Genomic DNA, 22,783 nt, shown 5'->3' with positions numbered 1-22,783 from the left:
CTAGCCTATGGAGGCCCTTGGGAAACCCAAGTACCAAACCATCCAATGATGGATGGAGACATGTTGACTGGGTGGGGTAGGGGGTATGGGATGAAAGGTTGGGGGTGGAGGCCCACTTCTTTTTTTGTTTCCTTTTCCTTTTATACTGAATTTATTATCACTTAAACTTGATGTTTTTCTTACAGTTTTTATTTTCAGTGGCAGCCTACATGGGTACACGTTTTATACAATTATCATTTGAAATGGATATGCCTAAATCAGATCAAGAACGGATATTTATTGGTTTAACACACGTCAGTGTATTGTCTATAGTAAGGCTAATCAAACCTGGACCTCAATGTCTACTAAATACAACACTGCTTCAAGGCAAGCAACACTGAACCATGCATGAGAGCATAAGCTGTTCTGAACGACTGTGTGATCTCGCTCTCCGTGGCCGATGTGAGTAAGACCTTTTAAACAGGTTAACATTCACAAGGCCGCGTGGCCAGACGGATTACCAGGACACATACTCAGAGAAAGCACTGACCGGCGAGCAAATGTCTTTACTGACGTTTTCAACCTCATCCTGACCCAGTCTGTAATACCTAAATGTTTCAAGCAGACCAGCATAGTCTGGTAGTCAGCATACCGCCCCAACAGATCCACAGATGACACAATCTCTATTGCACTCCACACTGCCCTCTCCCACCTGGAGAAGAGGAACACCTACAGTGTATTCGGAAACTATTCAGACCCCTTCACTTTTTCCACATTTTATTACGTTACAGCCTTATTCTAAAATAAATTAAACATTTTCCTCATCAATCTACACACAATTCCCCATAATGACAAAGCGAAACCAGCTTTTTTGAAAGTATTAAAAATAAAAAACAGAAATACATTACTTACATAAGTATTTAGACTCTTTGCTATGAGACTTGAAATTGAGCTCAGGTGCATCCTGTTTCCATTGATCATCCTTGAGATGTTTTTACAACTTTATTAGAGTCCACATGTGGTAAATTCAATTGATTGGACATAATTTTGGAAAGGCACACACCTGTCTATATAAGGTCCCACAGTTGACAGTGCATGTCAGAGCAAAAACAAAGCCATGAGATCAAAGGAATTGTCCGTAGAGCTCAGAGACAGGATTGCGTCAAGGCACTGATCTGGGGAAGGGTACCAAAAATTGTCTGGAGCATTGAAGGTCGCGAAGAACACAGTGGCCTCCATCATTCTAAAATAGAAGAAGTTTGGAAATACAAAGACTCTTCCTAGTGCTGGCCGCCCAGCCAAACTGAACAATCGAGGAGAAGGGCCTTGGTCAGGGAGATGACCAAGAACCCGATGAGCTCCAGATTTCCTCTGTGGAGATGGGAGAACATTCCAGAAGGACAACCATCTCTGCAGTCCTTTATGGTAGAGTGAACAAACAGAGGCCCTTCCCCAGTAAAAGGCACATGACAGCCCACTGGGAGTTAGCCAAAAGACACCTAATGGACTCTCAGACCATGAGAAACAAGATTCTCTGGTCTGATGAAACCAAGATTGAATTATTTGGCCTGAATGCCAAGTGTCACGTCCGGAGAAAACCAGACACCGCTCATCACCTGGCAAATACCATTCCTAATGTGAAGCATGGTAGTGGCAGTTAAATGCTGTGGGGATGTTTTTCAGTTGCAGATTTTGGGAGACTGGTCAGTATCGAGGGAGAGATGATCGGAGCAAAGTACAGAGAGATCTTTGATGAAAACCTTCTCCAGAGCACTCAGATCCTCATACTGGTGTGAAGTGTGAGAGAACATGTAGGTATTTACCTGATTTGTTTGATATTAATAAACTCAGCAAGAAAAATAAACGTCTTCTCATTGTCAACTGCGTTTATTTTCAGCAAACTTAACGTGTAAATATTTGTATGAATATGATTCAACAACTGAGACATAAACTGAACAAGTTCCACAGACATGTGACTAACAGAAATGGAATAATATGTCCCTGAACAAAGGGGGGGGGGGGGGGGGGGGGGGGTTCAAAATCAAAAGTAACAGTCTGGTGTGGCCACCAGCTGCATTAAGTACTGCAGTGCATCTCCTCCTCATGGACTGCACCAGATTTGCCAGTTCTTGCGATGAGATGTTTCCCCACTCAGAATGCTGTTCATTGACATACGCTTCTGCTACTGTTTATTATCTATCCTGATGCCTAGTAACTTTATCCCTACCTACAGTACCAGTCAAAAGTTTGGACACATCTACTCATTCCAGGGTTTTTTTTTATTTCTAATATTTTCTACATTGTGGAATAATAACAATGCATCAAAACTATGAAATAACACATATAGAATAATGTAGTAACCAAAAAACTGTTAAACAAATCCAAATATATTTTATCTTCGACATTCTTCAAAGTTGCCACCCTTTGCCTTGAAGACAGCTTTGCACATTCTTGTCATTATTTCAACCAGCTTCATGAGGTAGTCACCTGTAATTCATTTCAATAAACAGGTGTGCCTTGTTAAAAGTTAATTGGTGGAATATCTTTCCTTCTTAATGCGTTTGAGCCAATCAGTTGTGTTGTGACAAGGTACGGGTGGTATACCGAAGATAGCCCTATTTGGTAAAAGACCAAGTCCATACTTTGGCAAGAACAGCTCAAATAAGCAAAGAGAAATGACAGTCCATCCTTACTTTAAGACATGAAGGTCAGTCAATGCAGAACATTTCAAGAACTTCAACATTTTCTTGAAAGGCAGTTGCAAAAACCATCAAGCGCTATGATTAAACTGGCTCTCATGAGGACCGCCAAAGGAAAGGAAGTCCCAGAGTTACCTCTGCTGCAGAGGATAAGTTCATTAGAGTTATAAGCCTCAGAAATTGCAGCCCATATAAATGCTTCACAGACTTCAAGTAACAGACACATCTCATCATCAACTGTTCAGAGGAGACTATGTGAATCAGGCAGTCATGGTAGAATTGCTGTAAAGAAACTACTACTATAGGACACCAATAATAAGAAGAGACTTGCTTGGGCCAAGTAACACTAGCAATGAACATGAGAAGTATAGAAATCTGTCCTTTGGTCTGATGAGTCCAAATTTGAGATTTTTGGTTCCAACCTCCGTGTCTTTGTGAGAAACAGAGTAGGTGAACAGATGATCTCCGCATGTGTGGTTTCCACCATGAAGCATGGAGGAGGTGTGATGGTGCTTTGCTGGTGACACTGTCAGTGATTCATTTAGACTTCAAGACACACTTAACCAGCATGGCTACCACAGCATTCTACAGCGATACGCCATCCCATCTGTTTTGCGCTTAGTGGGACTATCATTTGTTTTACAACATGACAATGACCCAACACACCTCCAGGCTGTGTAAGGGCTATTTGACCAAGAAGGAGAGTGATGGAGTGCTGCATCAGATGACCTGGCGTACACAATCACCTGACCTAAACCAAATGGTGATGGATTGGGATGAGTTGGACTGCAGAGTGAAGTAAAAGCATCCAACAAGGGCTCAGCGTATGTGGGAACTCCTTCAAGACTGTTGGAAAAGCATTCCAGGTGAAGCAGGTTGAGAGAATGCCAAGCATGTGCAAAGCTGTCATCAAGGCAAAGGGTGGCTACTTTGAAGAATATAAAAGGTTTTTATTTGTTTAACACATTTTCTGTAACTACATGATTCCATATGTGTTATTTCATAATTTGTATGTCTTTATTATTCTACAATGTAGAAAATAGTGAAAATAAAGAAAAACCGATGAATGGGTAGGTGTGTCCAAACTTTTGACTGGTACTCTATATGTACATACCTTGTATGTACTTGGTACTAGTACCCTGTGTATATAGCTAAGTTATTGTTATTTTTCTATTATTTCTCTTTTTTTCTCTCTGCTTTGTTGGTAAGGGCCTGTAAGTAAGCGTTTACTGTTAGTCTACACCTGTTGTTTGCGAAACGTTTGACAAATTTGATTTGAAATGGTTTGTCTGGTTTTTATCTTTCCCCTTTAATCAGGGACTGATTCAGACCCTGTCAGTGGATTCTCTGGCCAATCAATACCATGCTTGTTGTCACGTTCTGACCTTTATTTCCGTTGTTTTGTCATTATTTAGTATGGTCAGGGCGTGAGTTGGGGTGGGCAGTCTGTTTGTTTTTTTCTATAATTTGGGGATTTGTATGTTTCGGCCTAGTATGCTTCTCAATCAGAGGCAGGTGTCATTAGTTGTCTCTGATTGAGAATCATACTTAGGTAGCCTGGGTTGCACTGTTTGTTTGTGGGTGATTGTCTATGTTAGTTGCTTGTGTTCAGCACAGGTCTCATTTATAGCTTCACGGTCGTTATTTGTTTATTGTTTTTGTATAGTTTGTATTCAGTGTTCAGTGCTTTCTTTTATTAAATATTCATCATGAACACATACCACACTGCATTTTGGTCCTCCGATCCTTCTCGCCTCTCCTCTTCAGATGAAGAGGAGGACGTCCGTAACACTTGTTCTTTCAGGGTCTAGACCTGGTTACTGTTAAGCACTTTGTGACGTTTTTGTAAAAATTCATTGGAAGGGAGTGACACCCATAGAAATAAAGTTATATTTCTATGCGGACACCTGCCCACAACAACCGGACAACAACAAGGTCACCAGAATGACACATTCACCTTTGATCCAGATTAAAATGGCTGCAGCAGGGATGTAGTGGAGCGGAAGCACACCTAAACAAGGACTACACCACTGGTTTATTCAATGAAAAGTGTTAACACACCTGGCTGTTACACCAACTTAGCATTGTTACCTGTAGTGTTTATGTTACTCTCTCTGTTATCTCAACCAGCTACAGTGTTTAGCCACCGTTATGTTTTTAGCTTGTAACCTTAACATTGAGTTTGTTCAAATGTATAAACACTGCCATCTTCTGGCTGTCTTGATAAATATCCCCAAGGTAAATCTTTGATATCCAGGAAGTAAGTAGCCTTGTCATTTTTGAAAATTTTTAGGGTTTTTGAATGGTATTCAATGGGCAAAAATGTAGTGCAATAGTCTTCAGCAAAGACACTTTATAAAAGGCATCTGGCAGAAGTAAATTAATCCACAAACATTTGACATATCTTAAATGTCTGCATTTTCACAAATGTTGTTATATCGTCAAGCCCATTCAAAAGATTATGGGACAGGACCCGGAAGCATGCCGTAGGACGACGTCACTTGCACATCGTGTTGGCTGGGACTGGGAATGGCTATGGACCTATCATTTGCATGACAAGACAACAGATTCATTCACATCACTTATTACAAACGGGTGTACAATAAACAAATACACTACTCTTCAATCCTTACTGTAGAAGGGTCATTCCACGGAATTAGTATATTTGGAATCCCTTTGATATTTTAAGTAGAAATTAAAAGGCTGTTATATTAAAATGTTTTAATTGTGGCAGGATTTTATGTAATCAACCCGGGATATGGTGTATTTTGTTGGTCCCGGGGTCATCCTGATAACATTTTAAGCCGACAGCCGACCTCTCCTCTCAGGTGGGGATGAAGACCAGGACAAATTTCATTCCTTGACCGGAATGTAACAAACCTCAGCATGGCCCTCTTCCTCATCACTGGATTGTAACAACAACCTCAGCATGGCCCTCTTCCTCATCACTGGATTGTAACAACAACCTCAGCAGGGCCCTCTTCCTCATCACTGGATTGTTCCACATCGGTTGTCTCTTGGTCTGGATCATATTCTGTGTTGTCTTCAACTTCTGACACTTCCTCCTCTAATGCATCTTCACTGTCAGTTTCCTGGCCTCTCTCCTCCTCACCAGTGTCATGATCAAAGATATGATCAAGAGCCTCTCATACAGTATTTCATTTGGTCATTGTGCTGCCACAGAATGAATTGTGAGCAAGGCCTCAAAAAAGCTTTATATACCAGAGATGCGAGAAAAGTTCTACGCATTATTAAAACAATGTTGCGTATGTTTGTGAGAAAGCCAACAGGTGTGATTCCCGTGGGGGAAATATTCAATTGGGGAAAGGTTCCCGTGGGGGTTGCCATGGAAGCCAAGAAGGGGATTGAGGTGTGTGTAACAGTTTAACTTTCGTCTGTCCCCTCAACCCGACCCGGGCTCGAACCAGGGATCCTCTGCACACACCGAGAACAGTCACCCACGAAGCATCGTTACTCATCATGCCACAAAAGCCACAGCTCTTGCAGAGCAAGGGGAACAACTACTTCAGGTCTCAGAGTGAGTGATGTCACCCGATTGAAACGCTATTAGCGCGCACCACCGCTAGCCATTTCACATCGGTTACACTCACCCCCCTTTTGACCTCATCCTTTTCTGCAGCAACCAGTGATCCAGGTCAACAGCATCAATGTAACAGTTTAACTTTCGTCCGTCCCCTCGCCCTGACCTGGGCTCGAACCAGGGACCCTCTGCATCCACTGACAACAGTCACCCACGAAACATCGTTACCCATCGCACCACAAAATCCATGGCCCTTGCAGAGCAAGGGGAACAACTACTTCAGGTCTCAGAGTGAGTGACCCGATTTAAACGCTATTAGCGCGCACCACCTCTAACTAGCTAACCATTTCACATTGGTTACATGTGCACGCTCAAACACACATGCATGTGGGGGTCTGGGAGAGGAAGTGTGTCCATCTGATGAATGGGCATGTGCCTCCAAAGATTTTCTATGGGGTTGAGATCTGGAAACTGGCTAGGCCACTCCAGGACCTTGAAATGCTTCTTACGAAGCCACTCCTTCATTGCCCGGGGCGGTGTGTTTGGGATCATTGTCATGCTGAAAGACCCAACCACGTTTCATCTTCAATGCCCTTGCTGATGGAAGGAGGTTTTCACTCAAAATCTCACGATACATGGCCCCATTCATTCTTTCCTTTACACGGATCAGTCGTCCTGGTCCCTTTGCAGAAAAACAGCCCCAAAGCATGATGTTTCCACCCCCATGCTTCACAGTAGGTATGGTGTTCTTTGGATGCAACTCAGCATTCGTTGTCCTCCAAACACGACGAGTTGAGTTTTTACCAAAAAGTTCTATTTTGGTTTCATCTGACCATATGACATTCTCCCAATCTTCTTCTGGATCATCCAAATGCTCTCTAGCAAACTTCAGACGGGCCTGGACATGTACTGGCTTAAGCAGGGGGACACGTCTGGCACTGCAGGATTTGAGTCCCTGGCGGCGTAGTGTGTTACTGATGGTAGGCTTTGTTACTTTGGTCCCAGCTCTCTGCAGGTCATTCACTAGGTCCCCCCGTGTGGTTCTGGGAATTTTTCTCACCGTTCTTGTGATAATTTTGACTCCACGGGGTGAGATCTTGCGTGGAGCCCCAGATCGAGGGAGATTATCAGTGGTCTTGTATGTCTTCCATTTCCTAATAATTGCTCCCACAATTGATTTCTTCAAACCAAGCTGCTTACCTATTGCAGATTCAGTCTTCCCAGCCTGGTGCAGGTCTACAATTTTGTTTCTGGTGTCCTTTGACAGCTCTTTGGTCTTGGCCATAGTGGAGTTTGGAGTGTGACTGTTTGAGGTTGTGGACAGGTGTCTTTTATACTGATAACAAGTTCAAACAGGTGCCATTAATACAGGTAACGAGTGGAGGACAGAGGAGCCTCTTAAAGAAGAAGTTACAGGTCTGTGAGAGCCAGAAATCTTGCTTGTTTGTAGGTGACCAAATTCTTACTTTTCACCATAATTTGCAAATAAATTCATAAAAAATCCTACAATGTGATTTTCTGTTTTTCTTTTTTCATTTTGTCTGTCATAGTTGAAGTGTACCTATGATGAAAATTACAGGCCTCTCTCATCTTTTTAAGTGGGAGAACTTGCACAATTGGTGGCTGACTAAATACTTTTTTGCCCCACTGTATGTATGTATGTGTGTGTGTGTTTGTGTGTTTGTGTGTGTGTGTATGTATGTATGTATGTATGTACAGTGCCTTGCGAAAGTATTCGGCCCCCTTGAACTTTGCGACCTTTTGCCACATTTCAGGCTTCAAACATAAAGATATAAAACTGTATTTTTTTGTGAAGAATCAACAACAAGTGGGACACAATCATGAAGTGGAACGACATTTATTGGATATTTCAAACTTTTTGAACAAATCAAAAACTGAAAAATTGGGCGTGCAAAATTATTCAGCCCCCTTAAGTTAATACTTTGTAGCGCCACCTTTTGCTGCGATTACAGCTGTAAGTCGCTTGGGGTATGTCTCTATCAGTTTTGCACATCGAGAGACTGACATTTTTTCCCATTCCTCCTTGCAAAACAGCTCGAGCTCAGTGAGGTTGGATGGAGAGCATTTGTGAACAGCAGTTTTCAGTTCTTTCCACAGATTCTCGATTGGATTCAGGTCTGGACTTTGACTTGGCCATTCTAACACCTGGATATGTTTATTTTTGAACCATTCCATTGTAGATTTTGCTTTATATTTTGGATCATTGTCTTGTTGGAAGACAAATCTCCGTCCCAGTCTCAGGTCTTTTGCAGACTCCATCAGGTTTTCTTCCAGAATGGTCCTGTATTTGGCTCCATCCATCTTCCCATCAATTTTAACCATCTTCCCTGTCCCTGCTGAAGAAAAGCAGGCCCAAACCATGATGCTGCCACCACCATGTTTGACAGTGGGGATGGTGTGTTCAGGGTGATGAGCTGTGTTGCTTTTACGCCAAACATAACGTTTTGCATTGTTGCCAAAAAGTTCCATTTTGGTTTCATCTGACCAGAGCACCTTCTTCCACATGTTTGGTGTGTCTCCCAGGTGGCTTGTGGCAAACTTTAAACAACACTTTTTATGGATATCTTTAAGAAATGGCTTTCTTCTTGCCACTCTTCCATAAAGTCCAGATTTGTGCAATATACGACTGATTGTTGTCCTATGGACAGAGTCTCCCACCTCAGCTGTAGATCTCTGCAGTTCATCCAGAGTGATCATGGGCCTCTTGGCTGCATCTCTGATCAGTCTTCTCCTTGTATGAGCTGAAAGTTTAGAGGGACAGCCAGGTCTTGGTAGATTTGCAGTGGTCTGATACTCCTTCCATTTCAATATTATCGCTTGCACAGTGCTCCCTGGGATGTTTAAAGCTTGGGAAATCTTTTTTTATTCAAATCCGGCTTTAAACTTCTTCACAGCAGTAAGGCGGACCTGCCTGGTGTGTTCCTTGTTCTTCATGATGCTCTCTGCGCTTTTAACGGACCTCTGAGACTATCACAGTGCAGGTGCATTTATACGGAGACTTGATTACACACAGGTGGATTGTATTTATCATCATTAGTCATTTAGGTCAACATTGGATCATTCAGAGATCCTCACTGAACTTCTGGAGAGAGTTTGCTGCACTGAAAGTAAAGGGGCTGAATCATTTTGCACACCCAATTTTTCAGTTTTTGAAATGTTAAAAAAGTTTGAAATATCCAATAAATGTCGTTCCACTTCATGATTGTGTCCCACTTGTTGTTGATTCTTCACAAAAAAATACAGTTTTACATCTTTATGTTTGAAGCCTGAAATGTGGCAAAAGGTCGCAAAGTTCAAGGGGGCCGAATACTTTAGCAAGGCACTGTATGTATGTATGTATGTACGTGTATATATGCAGTGTGTGTGTATGTATGTACAGTTGAAGTCGGAAGTTTACATACATCTTAGCCAAATATATTTAAACTCAGTTTTTCACAATTCCTGACATTTAATCCTAGTAAAAATTCTCTGTCTTAGGTCAGTTAGGATCACCACTTTATTTTAAGAATGTGAAATATCAGAATAATAGTAGAGAGAATGATTTATTTCAGATTTTATTTATTTCATCACATTCCCAGTGGGTCAGAAGTTTACATACACTCAATTAGTATTTGGTAGCATTGCCTTTAACTTGTTTAACTTGGGTCCAACGTTTCGGGTAGCCTTCCACAAGCTTCCCACAATAAGTTGGGTGAATTTTGGCCCATTCCTCCTGACAGAGCTGGTGTAACTGAGTCAGGTTTGTAAGCCTCCTTGCTCGCACAAGCTTTTTCAGTTCTGACCACAGATTTTCTATGGGATTGAAGTCACGGCTTTGTGATGGCCACTCCAAAACCTTGACTTTGTTGTCCTTAAGTCATTTTGCCTCAACTTTGGAAGTATGCTTGGGGTCAATGTCCATTTGGAAGACCAAATTTGTGAAGTGCACCATTTTGTGAAGTGCACCCGTCCCTCCTGCAGCAAAGCACCCCAACAACATGTTGCTGCCACCCCCCGGCTTCACGGTTGGGATGGTGTTCTTTGGCTTGCAAGCCTCCCCCTTTTTCCTCCAAACATAACAATGGTCATTATGGCCAAACAGTTCAATTTTTGTTTCATCAGAACAGAGGATTTCTTCAAAAAGTACCATCTTTGTCCCCTTGTGCAGTTGCAAACCGTAGTCAGGCTTTTTTATGGCGGTTTTGGAGCAGTGGCTTCTTCCTTGCTGAGCAGCCTTCAGGTTATGTCAATATAGGACTAATTTTACTGTGGATATAGATACTTTTGTACCTGTTTCATCCAGCATCTTCACAAGGTCCTTTGCTGTTATTCTGGGATTGATTTGCACTTTTCGCACCAAAGTACATTCATCTCTAGGAGATAGAATGAGTCTCATTCCTGAGCGGTATGACGGCTGCGTGGTCCCAAGGTGTTGATACTTGCGTACTGTTGTTTGTACAGATGAATGTGGCGTTTGGAAATTGCTCCAAAAGATGAACCAGACTTGTGGAGGTCTACAATTTTATTCTGAGGTCTTGGCTGACTTCTTTATTTTTTCCCATGATGTCAAGCAAAGAGGCATTGAGTTTGAAGGTAGGCCTTGAAATACATCCACAGGTACACCTCCAATTGACTCAAATTATGTAATTTAGCCTATCAGAAGCTGGACAAAAGGAACACCTAACACAGGGGCCCATGCTCAGTCCCCTCCTGTACTCCAGGCACGACTCCAACACCATCATCGAGTTTGCCAAATGACACAATAGTGGTAGGCCCGATCACCAACAACGACAAGACAGCCTATAGGGAGGAGTTCAGAGACCTGGCCGTTTGGTGCCAGGACAAAAACCTCTCCCTCAACGTGATCAAGACAAATGAGATGGTTGTGGACTACAGGAAAAGGAGGACCGAGCACGCCCCCATTCTCATCGACGGGGCTGTAGTGGAGCAGGTTGAGAGCTTCAAGTTCCTTTGTCACCAACAAACTAACATAGCCCAAGCACACCAAGACAGTCGTGTACCTCATGCCCCTGCACATTGACTCAGTACTGGTAGTCCCTGTAGCCATGCTATTTTTACTTATTGTTATTCACTGTGAATTTATTCCTTGTCACTATTTACATTTTGTTTTTTTATCTAACTGAATTGTTGGAAAAGTAAGCATTTCACTGTTAGTCTACACCTGTCGTTTACAAAGCGTTTACAAAAATGTATTTATGTAGTAGTAACAGAGTTCTGTGTTGTGTTCCATACCAGGGTTCTGATCAAGAAAAACTTGTTAATTACAAATTACCTTATTTTTGCTTTTTATAAAAAATAATTGTATGATGCAATACATTCATTCCATTCTTGTGAATCTTCTATTGTTGATTGCTCCTGGATATTGTGTTGTTGTGTAGTGGTACAGTGGAGTGACACTTGTCATACTCAAAGTTCAAATAGCCAATATGATTGATGTTGCGCCATTCAGCGAGAGGGATTAATTCTAGTGTTTGAAATACCTAGAATCATTACAAAAACACACAACACAGGACCAAGCTTGGCATTGGATTTAATTAACCAATGTTTAAATGTACAGACAATGACAAAATAATTGAAAAGATAAAGACATTGTGCTCTAAAAAAAAACAGTTATCTTAGCTTGTCCTGTCTTGTGCATAATTGATTATTATCCGCAATTATGCCCGCCCTGCTTTCAAGACTAAAGTTTGTGCAAAGCATTATCATAGTTAATTGTCTCTTCCACATAATGTAGAGACTACAGTAGGAAGTAAATCAGCATCTATTTGGCCCATTCTTCTTGTGATAGTGTAGCTACAATAACACTTCTACCAAGCCTCTGCTTTTCAACCCCATAATAACCCTTAATATCTGGAATTTAAAAAGCCATTCAAACAGATAACACTGCAATACTGAGACATGAAATGCCACCTAAGAGTAATGATTGGCTCTGTTGCTAAGCAGTTAAGGTATAGGTACTTAATGACCACATTCTAAGGGTTGGATGGATTCAAGACTTAAGCCAAAGGTATCATGACTTTAAAGGCTCAGTATTTTATATACATTTCCACACTACGAGGTTAGAACAAAACTGTGAAAATGATAATGCCCTTTTAGCTGTTTGAAAAGACCACCTGAAATTTCAGCCTCTTTTGGTGGGATGGAGTTTTGGCCTGCCTGTTGAAATCACCAGGCAGTAAATGAGTTAATAGACCAATAAGAAAGAGTTCCAAACCTCTCTGCCAATAACAGTTAGTATAAGACCACTCCCATAGAGTCCTAACAAAATTCTTGCTTGAGAAATTGCACATTTTTCCCCTTCTTTTTCTTAGGGGTGATTTTTTTTAAAACAATCACAGTTGGATACTTAATTGTTACCAAGAAATGATTTGAATTCGAGATAAAAATGGCTGCATTGGACCTGTAATACTCTGAATACTGAGACTATACAAGTCTAGGTCTATGTTCCAATATGTCCATAGGTCCACATTGGAACCTAGAGTTAAGCTCTTATATGCACATTCTAGGTTGCTCTAGCTGATTCTTCCTCACCAGATGACCAAACAGGAAAGTCTTTTTTTATTTGACTTCACAGTCAGTCTGTCTCAAATGATACCCTATATAGTACACTACAAACAGTGCACAAAATAGGAAATAGGGTGTCATTTGAGTACCATTCATCACATTTCAGCCTTTTTCATAAGTAACTGTCAGCCAGCATAGTTCACTTCACAGTGTAGTTGCTTGGTTGGTGTCAGCTCTACCGTTTGCGGACCTTGGTCGAACCTGGGTTGAAATTAGCACCAGGAGCATACTGTAAATATTTGAAAGAAAACATCCTATTTTCGACCCAGGTCTGGTACCCTAGTTCTAAGCTGGTTTTCTGCCTGTCCCCAGTGTCTATGCCTTGCTCTTCTTCTGCAGCCGGGTCCTGGTTGGTTCTGTGAGGACCAGTGGCTCCTGGACCACCATGGCAGGGTACTTCCTCCCCAACATCTCCACTTCCACCTTCTGCCCTACAGAACACAGCTCCACTGGCAGGTAGGCAAACGCCAGGCTCTGCTGGGCGGTGTAGCTGTAGGCCCCAGATGTAGTGTTACCAACCACCTAGGAGAGATAGAGAAGGTTGCAGGAATACAAACGGTGGGTGGAAGTGTAAGCCTCTAATGTTGTGTTGCCTCTATACTCCCCCCCCCCCCCCACACACACACACCTTAACCCCAAACCCTTAAGCCTAAAATAGCATTTTAACAAATTCATTTAACAAAAACACAGAACTCTGTTACTACTACAAAATCAAATACATTTTATTTGTCAAATGCTTTGTAAACAACAAGTGTAGACTAACAGTGAAATTGTTTCTTACCTTGTCAGAACATTCTGGTGACTTGTCAGGACACTGTGGTCTTGATAAGGTAGGAAAACAATGTACACACACACACACACACAGCTCACCTTGCCATTGAGCCAGATAGTCTCGTTGCCCTCGGGGTCAACATCATCCGTTTCCATGGTGATGTATGACAGCTTCCTCTTCAGACCTTTAGCTTTTATCTCCTGCAGCGCTGCCTTACCGATGAAGTCAGCATGCTGGAGACAGACAGGGAGAGATTTGAGAGTGTTGGTATGTGTCCTTTATTTATAAGTAGAATAAATAACCCCAAAAGGAATACAGGACTGTAGGAGAAAATGTTAAGTAGACGTAGTAGGCCACAATTTCATAACATCTAAAAAATAAGCTACACGTTTGAATATGACACCAATATTTGAACACAGTGGTTGACTGGTGAAACAGTAACAATGTCTACCTTGTTGAGTTTGATGAAGTAGTCCAGACCAGCTTCCAGGGGGTTGGTGTCACAGTTCATCTGATGAGACAAAAACATCAGTCCAACAGCCACAAACAACTTAAAAAGGTGTGTGTACGTACCTCTGCACCCCAGCCTCTGAAGCCTTTCTCCAGTCGTAGTGATGACATGGCGTAGGTACCAAAGTTGTCGATGCCCTCGTCCTCTCCTGCTGCCATGATAGCCTGGTACACAGCTGCCATGTCCTTGTGAGGAATGTACAGCTCCCAGCCCAACTCACCTGAACCACAGTCCGTTAGTTGAGCTGTACATGCACTCACATGCCACACATACTCTTAAAAATGTTTAAGCCCACAAACACACCTGTGTAAGAGATCCTGATAGCTCTGAGGTTGATGCCACCCAGTTGAATGGGTTTGCAGTGGAGGAACTTAAAGCTTGCATCGCTCATGTCCTCCTGAGTGAGTTTCTGTAGAACATCTCTAGCCTTTGGTCCAGCCACACCCAACACCCCAATTTCCTCTGTCACGTTGGAAATATCTACATCATAAGCCCCCTCTGCTACCTCCTTCTCCATCCACCTGGGGTTAGGGAGGGATCCATGGGGTTATATTTACAACTTCAAGGAACTCAAAAGGAAACGAAACACTGGCACAATGTTGATTCAACTAATAAAAGTCTTCAATATGAACTTTGATTAGTTGAATCATGTATATTAGTGCAGGGCTGGAGCAAAACCCTGCACACACATGGCCCTTGGAGGTCACCACTAGGGGGTGATATACAACACCAGCAGACTGTGTTGTATAAGGCAAGGGCTGATTTCAAGGTTTTACTGCTAACCTACAAAGCATTACATGGGCTTGCTCCTACCCATCTCTCTGATTTGGTCCTGCCGTACATACCTACACGTACGCTACGGTCACAAGCCTCCTAATTGTCCCTAGAATTTCTAAGCAAACAGCTGGAGGCAGGGCTTTCTCCTATAGAGCTCAATTTTTATGGAATGGTCTGCCTACCCATGTGAGAGACGCAGACTCGGTCTCAACCTTTAAGTCTTTACTGAAGACTCATCTCTTCAGTGGGTCATATGATTGAGTGTAGTCTGGCCCAGGAGTGTGAAGGTGAACGGAAAGGCTCTGGAGCAACGAACCGCCCTTGCTGTCTTTGCCTGGCCGGTTCCCCTCTTTCCACTGGGATTCTCTGCCTCTAACCCTATTACAGGGGCTGAGTCACTGGCTTACTAGAGCTCTTTCATACGGTCCCTAGGAGAGGGTGCGTCACTTGAGTGGGTTGAGTCACTGATGTGATCTTCCTGTCTGGGTTGGCGCCCCCCCTTGGGTTGTGCCGTGGCGGAGCTCTTTGTGGGCTATACTCGGCCTTGTCTCAGGATGGTAAGTTGGTGGTTGAAGATATCCCTCTAGTGGTGTGGAGGCTGTGCTTTGGCAAAGTGGGTGGGGTTATATCCTTCCTGTTTGGCCCTGTCCGGGGGTGTCATCAGATGGGGCCACAGTGTCTCCTGACCCCTCCTGTCTCAGCCTCCAGTATTTATGCTGCAGTAGTTTATGTGTTGGGGGGCTAGGGTAAGTTTGTTATATCTGGAGTACTTCTCCTGTCCTATCCGGTGTCCTGTGTGAATTTAAGTATGCTCTCTCTAATTCTCTCTTTCTTTCTCTCTCTGAGGACCTTTTTTATTTTTTATTTCACCTTTATTTAACCAGGTAGGCTAGTTGAGAACAAGTTCTCATTTACAACTGCGACCTGGCCAAGAGCCCTAGGATCATGCCTCAGGACTACCTGACATGATGACTCCTTGCTGTCCCCAGTCCACCTGGCCGTGCTGCTGCTCCAGTTTCAACTGACCTGAGCCCTAGGACCATGCCCCAGGACTACCTGACATGATGACTCCTTGCTGTCCCCAGTCCACCTGGCCGTGCTGCTGCTCCAGTTTCAACTGTTCTGCCTGTGATTATTATTATTATTATTATTATTATTATTTGACCATGCTGGTCATTTATGAACATTTTACCATCTTGGACGGGCCACCCCACATAGCCTGGTTCCTCTCTAGGTTTCTTCCAAGGTTTAGGCCTTTCTAGGGAGTTTTTCCTAGCCACCGTGCTTCTACACCTGCATTGCTTGCTGTTTGGGGTTTTAGGCTGGGTTTCTGTACAGCACTTTGAGATATCAGCTGATGTACGAAGGGCTATATAAATACATTTGATTTGTCTCAGGGTGTATGAGAGACAGAGAGCTGAATGAATAGTTAGAATAGAGATTCATTTGTTTTTAATGTGCTGTTTGCCTATTGGAGCAAAGAGAGGGGTCGTTAAAGTAGGAGCTGCTGTAACTACCAGTGTTTCTAAGTGGGATAGAATAATGTTATATAATGGATTACTGAATCCTTTTATATGGGACGGCTAGACTCTACACCTTGTTAGCTGGCCTGGGATGCTTAGAGTCTGTCTGCCTGTGTTACCTGAGGTCATGCAGCTCTGATCCAGATCCTGTGATGAGGAGGAACTCTCCAGGTGTGAGCTGGGTAATGGTGACCTCAGCGTAGACTCTCCCAGTGGGGGTCAACATGTGGCTGATGTTAGTCAGGCCCACCTAACAGGGGAGAGAGTGAAACATAAATATAACCTAAACCTCTGCCTGAGCAGCAAACAGATCACTGCCACCTGTTGGCAATAGTGAGTTATATAGGGCCTTATACAGTGGTGCAATGAGCTGTCTATGAGAGTCAGTGAGTTTTGCCTGGTGTGATGCAATGATACATTTAGTCCCTCTCGTTTTGGGCCTAGCGTTGGTGAGATACAGTAACATGTAATATAAAAGCACAGTGAGTTGTGTACAGAATAGTTGTAATACAGTGAGTTGTGTACAGAATAGTTGTAATACAGTGAGTTGTGTACAGAATAGTTGTAATACAGTGAGTTGTGTACAGAATATTTGTAATACAGTGAGTTGTGTACAGAATAGTTGTAATACAGTGAGTTATAATACAGTGAGTAGTTGTGTGTAGTGTTATCCTTACCTTGGGCATAGTGTTGGCGAACAGTCTGTCCAGCAGTTTATGAGAATCTTTCCCTTTAACCATGAACTTGCCGAAGGGTGTCAGGTCAACGACCCCAACCTTCTCCATCACCAGCTTACACTCCCTCCCCACCGGACCGAACCAGTTGGTACGCCTGAAACTGGGCCTGGGGAGTAAAGACAGACACTTGTGGGTTAGTTACTTGGTTAATTTAAAATGTAATGGCAAAATATTGGCTGAGACAGACCTGCACAGTTGTGAAGAGGGCATGGCAGTGCCTCTTTCCATTAAGGAGGTTGAAAAGATTTGGATCCTCAAAAAGTTAGAGCTGCACCACCGAGAGCATCTTGACTGGCTGCATCACCGCATGGTACAGCAAATGCCCCGCCCTCGACTGCAAAGCGCTACAGAGGATGGTGCGGACAACCCAGTACATCACTGGGGCCGAGATCCCTGCCATTCGGGGCTATATCAGGCAGTCTCAGAGGAAGGCCCAAAAATGGAGAAAGTCTCCAGCCACCCAAGCCATAGACTGTGCGAAGCTGTCATTTTTTATTAACCTTTATTTAACTAGGCAAGTCAGTTAAGGACAAATTCTTATTTACAATGACGACCTAGGAACAGTGGGTTAACTGCCTTGTTCAGGGGCAGAACAACAGATTTTTACCTTGTCAGCTTAGGGATTCGATCTAGCAACCTTTTGGTTACTGGCTCAACGCTCTAACAAATGAGGACAGAATTTTACCACACTATGCGCTTCTGCACGCAGAGGTCCCGTTCTGTGAGCTTGTGTGGCCTACAAAGTTTTTACTCCTAGATGTTTCCAGTTCACAACAAAAGCACTTACAGTTGACCGGAGCAGATCTAGAAGGGCAGAAATTATACAAACTGATTTGTTGCAAAGGTGGCATCCTATGACGGTGCCAAATTGAAAGTTACTGAGCTTTTCAGTAAGGCCATTTGACTATGGAGATTGCATGGCTGTGTGCTTGATTTTATACATCTGTCAGCAACAGGTGTGGCTGAAATAGCCGAATCCACTAAGTTGAAGAGGTGTCCCCATACGTTTGTATATTTAGTGTATTTATTGGGTAGAGTTGGTTGCCAGACTTAACACTTTGTTATAAAATAAGTCATACAAAGACATGGTGTTAGGAAGGAGACTATTCACTGCCAGTACTTACATAACGTTGCATCACTGAGTCCTTATACAGTAGGTTTTATAGTTTTACATATGGAAAACTATTTTTATATACCATGGGCATAATTTCATAAAGAAATCCCACAGGTGGTGCTAAATTCTCTGAGTCAATAAATAGCCTAGTCAATCACTGGTGGGTGGCCAAGTGGAAGCTAACCCTGGGTTTGAGTTGGCCAACAATCTTAAACCGGCGTTTAAACGGGTCAACTGGAACCTAACCCTAAGTTTGATCTCCAAAACACCTCCAGCTCTTAAAACAAAAGTGGTTTCAGACCAACACCTGATGAGGATGAAGTCAGACTAATATTATCAGTCTATAAGGGTATTGAACAGTAGCTACACAGGATTTATTTCCCACGGCATTACCTGTAAATAAATGTGTTTTGATGTTCTCTAAATGGTTCTATTGTGCTGGCTAGAGTAACTGTTACATAATGCCATGTTACAGTCGGTGAGCTCACCTCTAAGACCCATTGGGGCTGGCTGATATTTTTACAGGGGGTGGTCTCCACTCCTCCACTGGGAGCTGTCCAGCCTATCCTAACCTCCCCCCTTCCATCCCCCCCAAAAAAGAACACCAAGTCCTTGAACATTCTAACACACTCTCGGCTGCACCAGGACGAAACCACACTGCTGTCATGTGCCCAATTTTTGTTTCTTCTTTTAAGTCCATCAAAGCATATACCATATACAAAATGAATTTATATGAATGTAGGTACAGAAATTGTTTGCTCTGTGGGAAATGAATGTCCTACTAGTCAGTGACAATTACGTGGAGTTGAGTTTGTGACAGCAACTATGTGAGATAGGAAATCCCAGGACACGGTGTCTATAATACTATGATCTTCTATGTAATGGAACTCCTTACCTTCTAACGACTCTTGTGAGCGTCAGAGCAAAACATGTTACACGTGTGTTCGTGAGAGTCTCATAGATAACTTTTAATAGTTTGTATCTTAAACTATTCCGACTCCACAGATGTTTTTGTAATAAGACCCGGTCCTGGTCCATTTGGCATCCACCCATGTCTCACAAACAACTCAACCCCAGTTAATCACACAGACTAATGGTTGGTATCTGCAGATGCAGACAAAATAGACACATCCAATGGTATGACTCTGTAGCTCAAAGGGGTTTGAAGTCCTAATTCATGCCGGCGTTAAGGTGGGACTGGGTTAACGCTCAGTGTATTGTCATATTTGTACTGATTGATTGACTGGTTTGGTATCTTACTTGTAACCGGCATTGTCTCCAGGCTTATAGAACCAGTGAGGCTGTTCCCAGCCGGCGTGGAACCCCATGGAAGCTTTTCCCTTTAGCAGCTCATACACACCACTCGTCCTGTTGGTCGGACGGCCAGCAAAACGCTCCTCTTTAGGGTAGCCCACTGAGAGAGGGGGGGAGGAGAGGGAGAGCAGAAGGGGGGGGATAAAGAGAGAGGGAAGAGTTTTGACAGCATGAGCGGTCGTGAGTAGATGCGCTTGTTTTGTGATCAAAGCGAGAGCTACAGGTGTACATCTGTTCATATCCTTTACTAGCTCAGTTATGATCATTTGCAGTCAGAAATGGGACAGTGATTGCTTCCTACAAGAGCTCAAAATCTTTGAAATGTGCGTCAGGTAAAGAGCTTTTTTTGTCTTTAAGGGGCTGTGTTGTATTTTGAGACGGGTTTGCATAAGCTAAGTAGGTAGAATGTAGCATAATTTGTCTGATTCTCTGTAATAATGGTGTGGGAATAATGATGCATTGTATTTTGTAAAGTGGTTTCTTGCATCAAACACCACTATAACATGTTGAGTCACCTTGTCTGAAGGACAAGTGGATTAACAGGTTCATGTCAAGACCTGCAGGTTTTTTTCAAAAGTCTCATGGAATCTAGGCCTACATTAACTGCTACTGTAGACTGAATGATAGAACAGCTATGTCCATGTTAAAATATTATGGGATGCATTTTCTCCATTGCTTTTGATGGTAGACCACTCTCGTAGGCCTACATTATGATTAAATAGCCATAGTAGCCTACTTGACCACTTAACTTCAAATCAAATCAAATGTTATTTGTCACATACACATGGTTAGCAGATGTTAATGCGAGTGTAGCGAAATGCTTGTGCTTCTAGTTCCGACAATGCAGTAATAACCAACAAGTAATCTAGCTAACAATTCCAAAACTACTACCTTATAGACACAAGTGTAAAGGGATAAAGAATATGTACATAAAGATATGAATGAGTGATGGTACAGAACGGCATAGGCAAGATGCAGTAGATGGTATCGAGTACAGTATATACATATGAGATGAGTAATGTAGGGTATGTAAACATAAAAGTGGCATAGTTTAAAGTGGCTAGTGATACATGTAATACATAAAGATGGCAAGATGCAGTAGATGGTATAGAGTACAGTATATACATATGAGATGAGTAATGTAGGGTATGTAAACATTATATTAAGTGGCATTGTTTAAAGTGGCTATTGATACTTAAAGCAGGTACAGCCTCAGTGTTTACAATAAACACACAAAGTTGCACAGGATTTTCACAACTTTCAAGTTTGTGCATAGCAGACCTGAAAATATGCTCAGTGATGAAAAACATTTGAGGGAACATTGGTAGTGACTACTCACCCACGTTGTTGAATCCATAGGACTCTCTGGCTTTGGCACACAAGTAGGGTACAGTGGTCCATTTTCCATACCGGTTGGGGTCACACTCAATGAGGTCATAGGGGGGTTCCCCTGTCACGATCCAATCACTGAGGAACTTCCCAATGCCACCGGCATGGATCACTCCATACCTGGGACACAAACAGACCCTGAGGTATGCCTTTAAGCTACAACCTCCTACTCCCTGCCAATCAAATCAGGCTTTTATAGTTCCCACAATAGGGAAGATGCTTAGAACCTTCACACTACACCATCCAGTCATATTGATTTCAGCATCCACCCGACCCCATCACACACACAAACACTCCCGTTTACCCGAAGCCGATAGCGGTCCAGTAGTTACGTGCTCCCTGGTGCGGTCCGACCATAGGAAGGAGGTCAGGGGTGTAGGTGATTGGTCCAGATACAATGTTGATGATGTCAGCATTCTTCAGCACAGGCACCATCTCCATGGCCATCTCTACGTGGTGCATGATACGGTCCAGGTCTGACTCAAACAACTCCTTACCAAAACCTGTTCAACACACACACACAGAGAGTACAACTGAGGTAAAGGCATAGAGAGCGAGGGCGAGAGAGGGTGAGAGAGCGATAGAGTGATCAGCAGACAGACCTGGTGGTACTCCATCTCTAACCCAGGAGTCCTGCAGCACCATCTTCTCCTCTTTCTCATAGGGTCCAAACAGCAGTCCATCTCTCTCCTGTCTGAGGTAGTAGGAACCCTCCAGGTCCCTGATCACTGGCAGCTCTGCCTTTAGTGCCTTTACCTAGACACAACAAAACACTTTTGTTAAACTTTATTAAACATCAAATCAAACGCTGTTAAACATCACATTTACTGTAAAAAATGCACAATGAAGGATAGTTAAGACAGTAAGACGTTAAGATGTAATTAAATTAGTACCTCAGGCACCGTTGCCGTGACAACATACTGGTGATGGACAGGGATAGTGGGGTGGTCAAAGCCAATCTGCTGGCCAACTTCCCGGGCCCAGAAACCTGTTAAACAATCAAAGATTAGTAATGAGTTCATGGTCTGCACAGGAAATTGATGAGTTTCGATGAGACCAGGAAGCAGTTAACACAGACAGTAGGGAGAAAGACACCACCAACGTGTAAACAGCCATTCCTGAACCGCTCCAGTCTCCACCATAAGGAAAGCAAAACAAGGTTAGGGATAGAGTCTCACACACACTTACACTCTCTGCCCTCTACCAACCAGCCTTCACTTCTTGAGACCAAAACACTGTAAAGTCAACTGGGTCCCACAGAGGATTGTAAAAAGATATTGACATAAATGGAGGCGTGCGTGTGTCGAAGGGATGTCTTGAGCAGAAAATCGCCATAAAATTGTAGAATATTAGAATCCCATATACAGAGTGTATAAGCTGGCAGCTAAGAAGAGTGAGAGCATGACTTACTACAGTACTATGGTGTACTCTATGCCACTCATATGGGCTGTATTCGAAATTGTACCCTGTATAGTCCATTAGTTTAGGCAAGAACCATGGGTCACTGGCCAAAAGTAATGCACTATATAGAGATTAGGATGCCATTTCAGATTGAGACCTGCTATATTACACTAACAGAGTTAGCCGTCTGAATATGGCTCCAACATAGAGATCCTATTAAATTACTCCAAATGTTTTATCTTTATTCTAATTCTGAATTTTAAGGGCTCCACATCTTAGGACAGGGGTTCCCAAACTTCTTAACTTTGCTTATTTCCTGCAATTGTAAACATTGTCATTGGGTGCAAAGAAAATGTTGCAGTTTTAAAGCAAACATTCTATACGTTTTGCAATGTTTTTTTGCAAAAATTACAACAATATCTTCGGGCGAATTTTTTTATT

The 22,783-nt window shown here is 42.8% G+C and overlaps 1 protein-coding gene across 1 annotated transcript in view; it reads right to left on the bottom strand.

The window, feature by feature from the left end:
• Positions 1-11,753: 11,753 nt before the first annotated feature.
• dmgdh (dimethylglycine dehydrogenase) overlaps positions 11,754-22,783 on the bottom strand; it is a 29,266-nt gene continuing 18,236 nt past the window's right edge. Inside the window, exons 6-17 of the mRNA XM_021602137.2 lie at positions 21,835-21,929; positions 21,544-21,697; positions 21,246-21,444; positions 20,892-21,061; positions 19,499-19,652; positions 17,065-17,230; positions 16,507-16,637; positions 14,391-14,608; positions 14,150-14,307; positions 14,028-14,087; positions 13,675-13,809; positions 11,754-13,326 (exon numbers count right to left, since the gene is read on the bottom strand). Of these exons, the coding sequence (XP_021457812.2) occupies positions 13,120-13,326; positions 13,675-13,809; positions 14,028-14,087; positions 14,150-14,307; positions 14,391-14,608; positions 16,507-16,637; positions 17,065-17,230; positions 19,499-19,652; positions 20,892-21,061; positions 21,246-21,444; positions 21,544-21,697; positions 21,835-21,929 (1,847 nt within the window). The 3' untranslated portion in view covers positions 11,754-13,119. The remainder of the gene's footprint in view (positions 13,327-13,674; positions 13,810-14,027; positions 14,088-14,149; positions 14,308-14,390; positions 14,609-16,506; positions 16,638-17,064; positions 17,231-19,498; positions 19,653-20,891; positions 21,062-21,245; positions 21,445-21,543; positions 21,698-21,834; positions 21,930-22,783) is intronic.

The sequence above is a fragment of the Oncorhynchus mykiss genome, chromosome 5 (genome assembly GCF_013265735.2).
Source record: "Oncorhynchus mykiss isolate Arlee chromosome 5, USDA_OmykA_1.1, whole genome shotgun sequence".
NCBI classification, from domain to species: Eukaryota; Metazoa; Chordata; class Actinopteri; order Salmoniformes; family Salmonidae; genus Oncorhynchus; species Oncorhynchus mykiss.
Note: the sequence above shows the minus strand (reverse complement) of the source record. Positions and strands in the feature narration are given on the sequence as shown.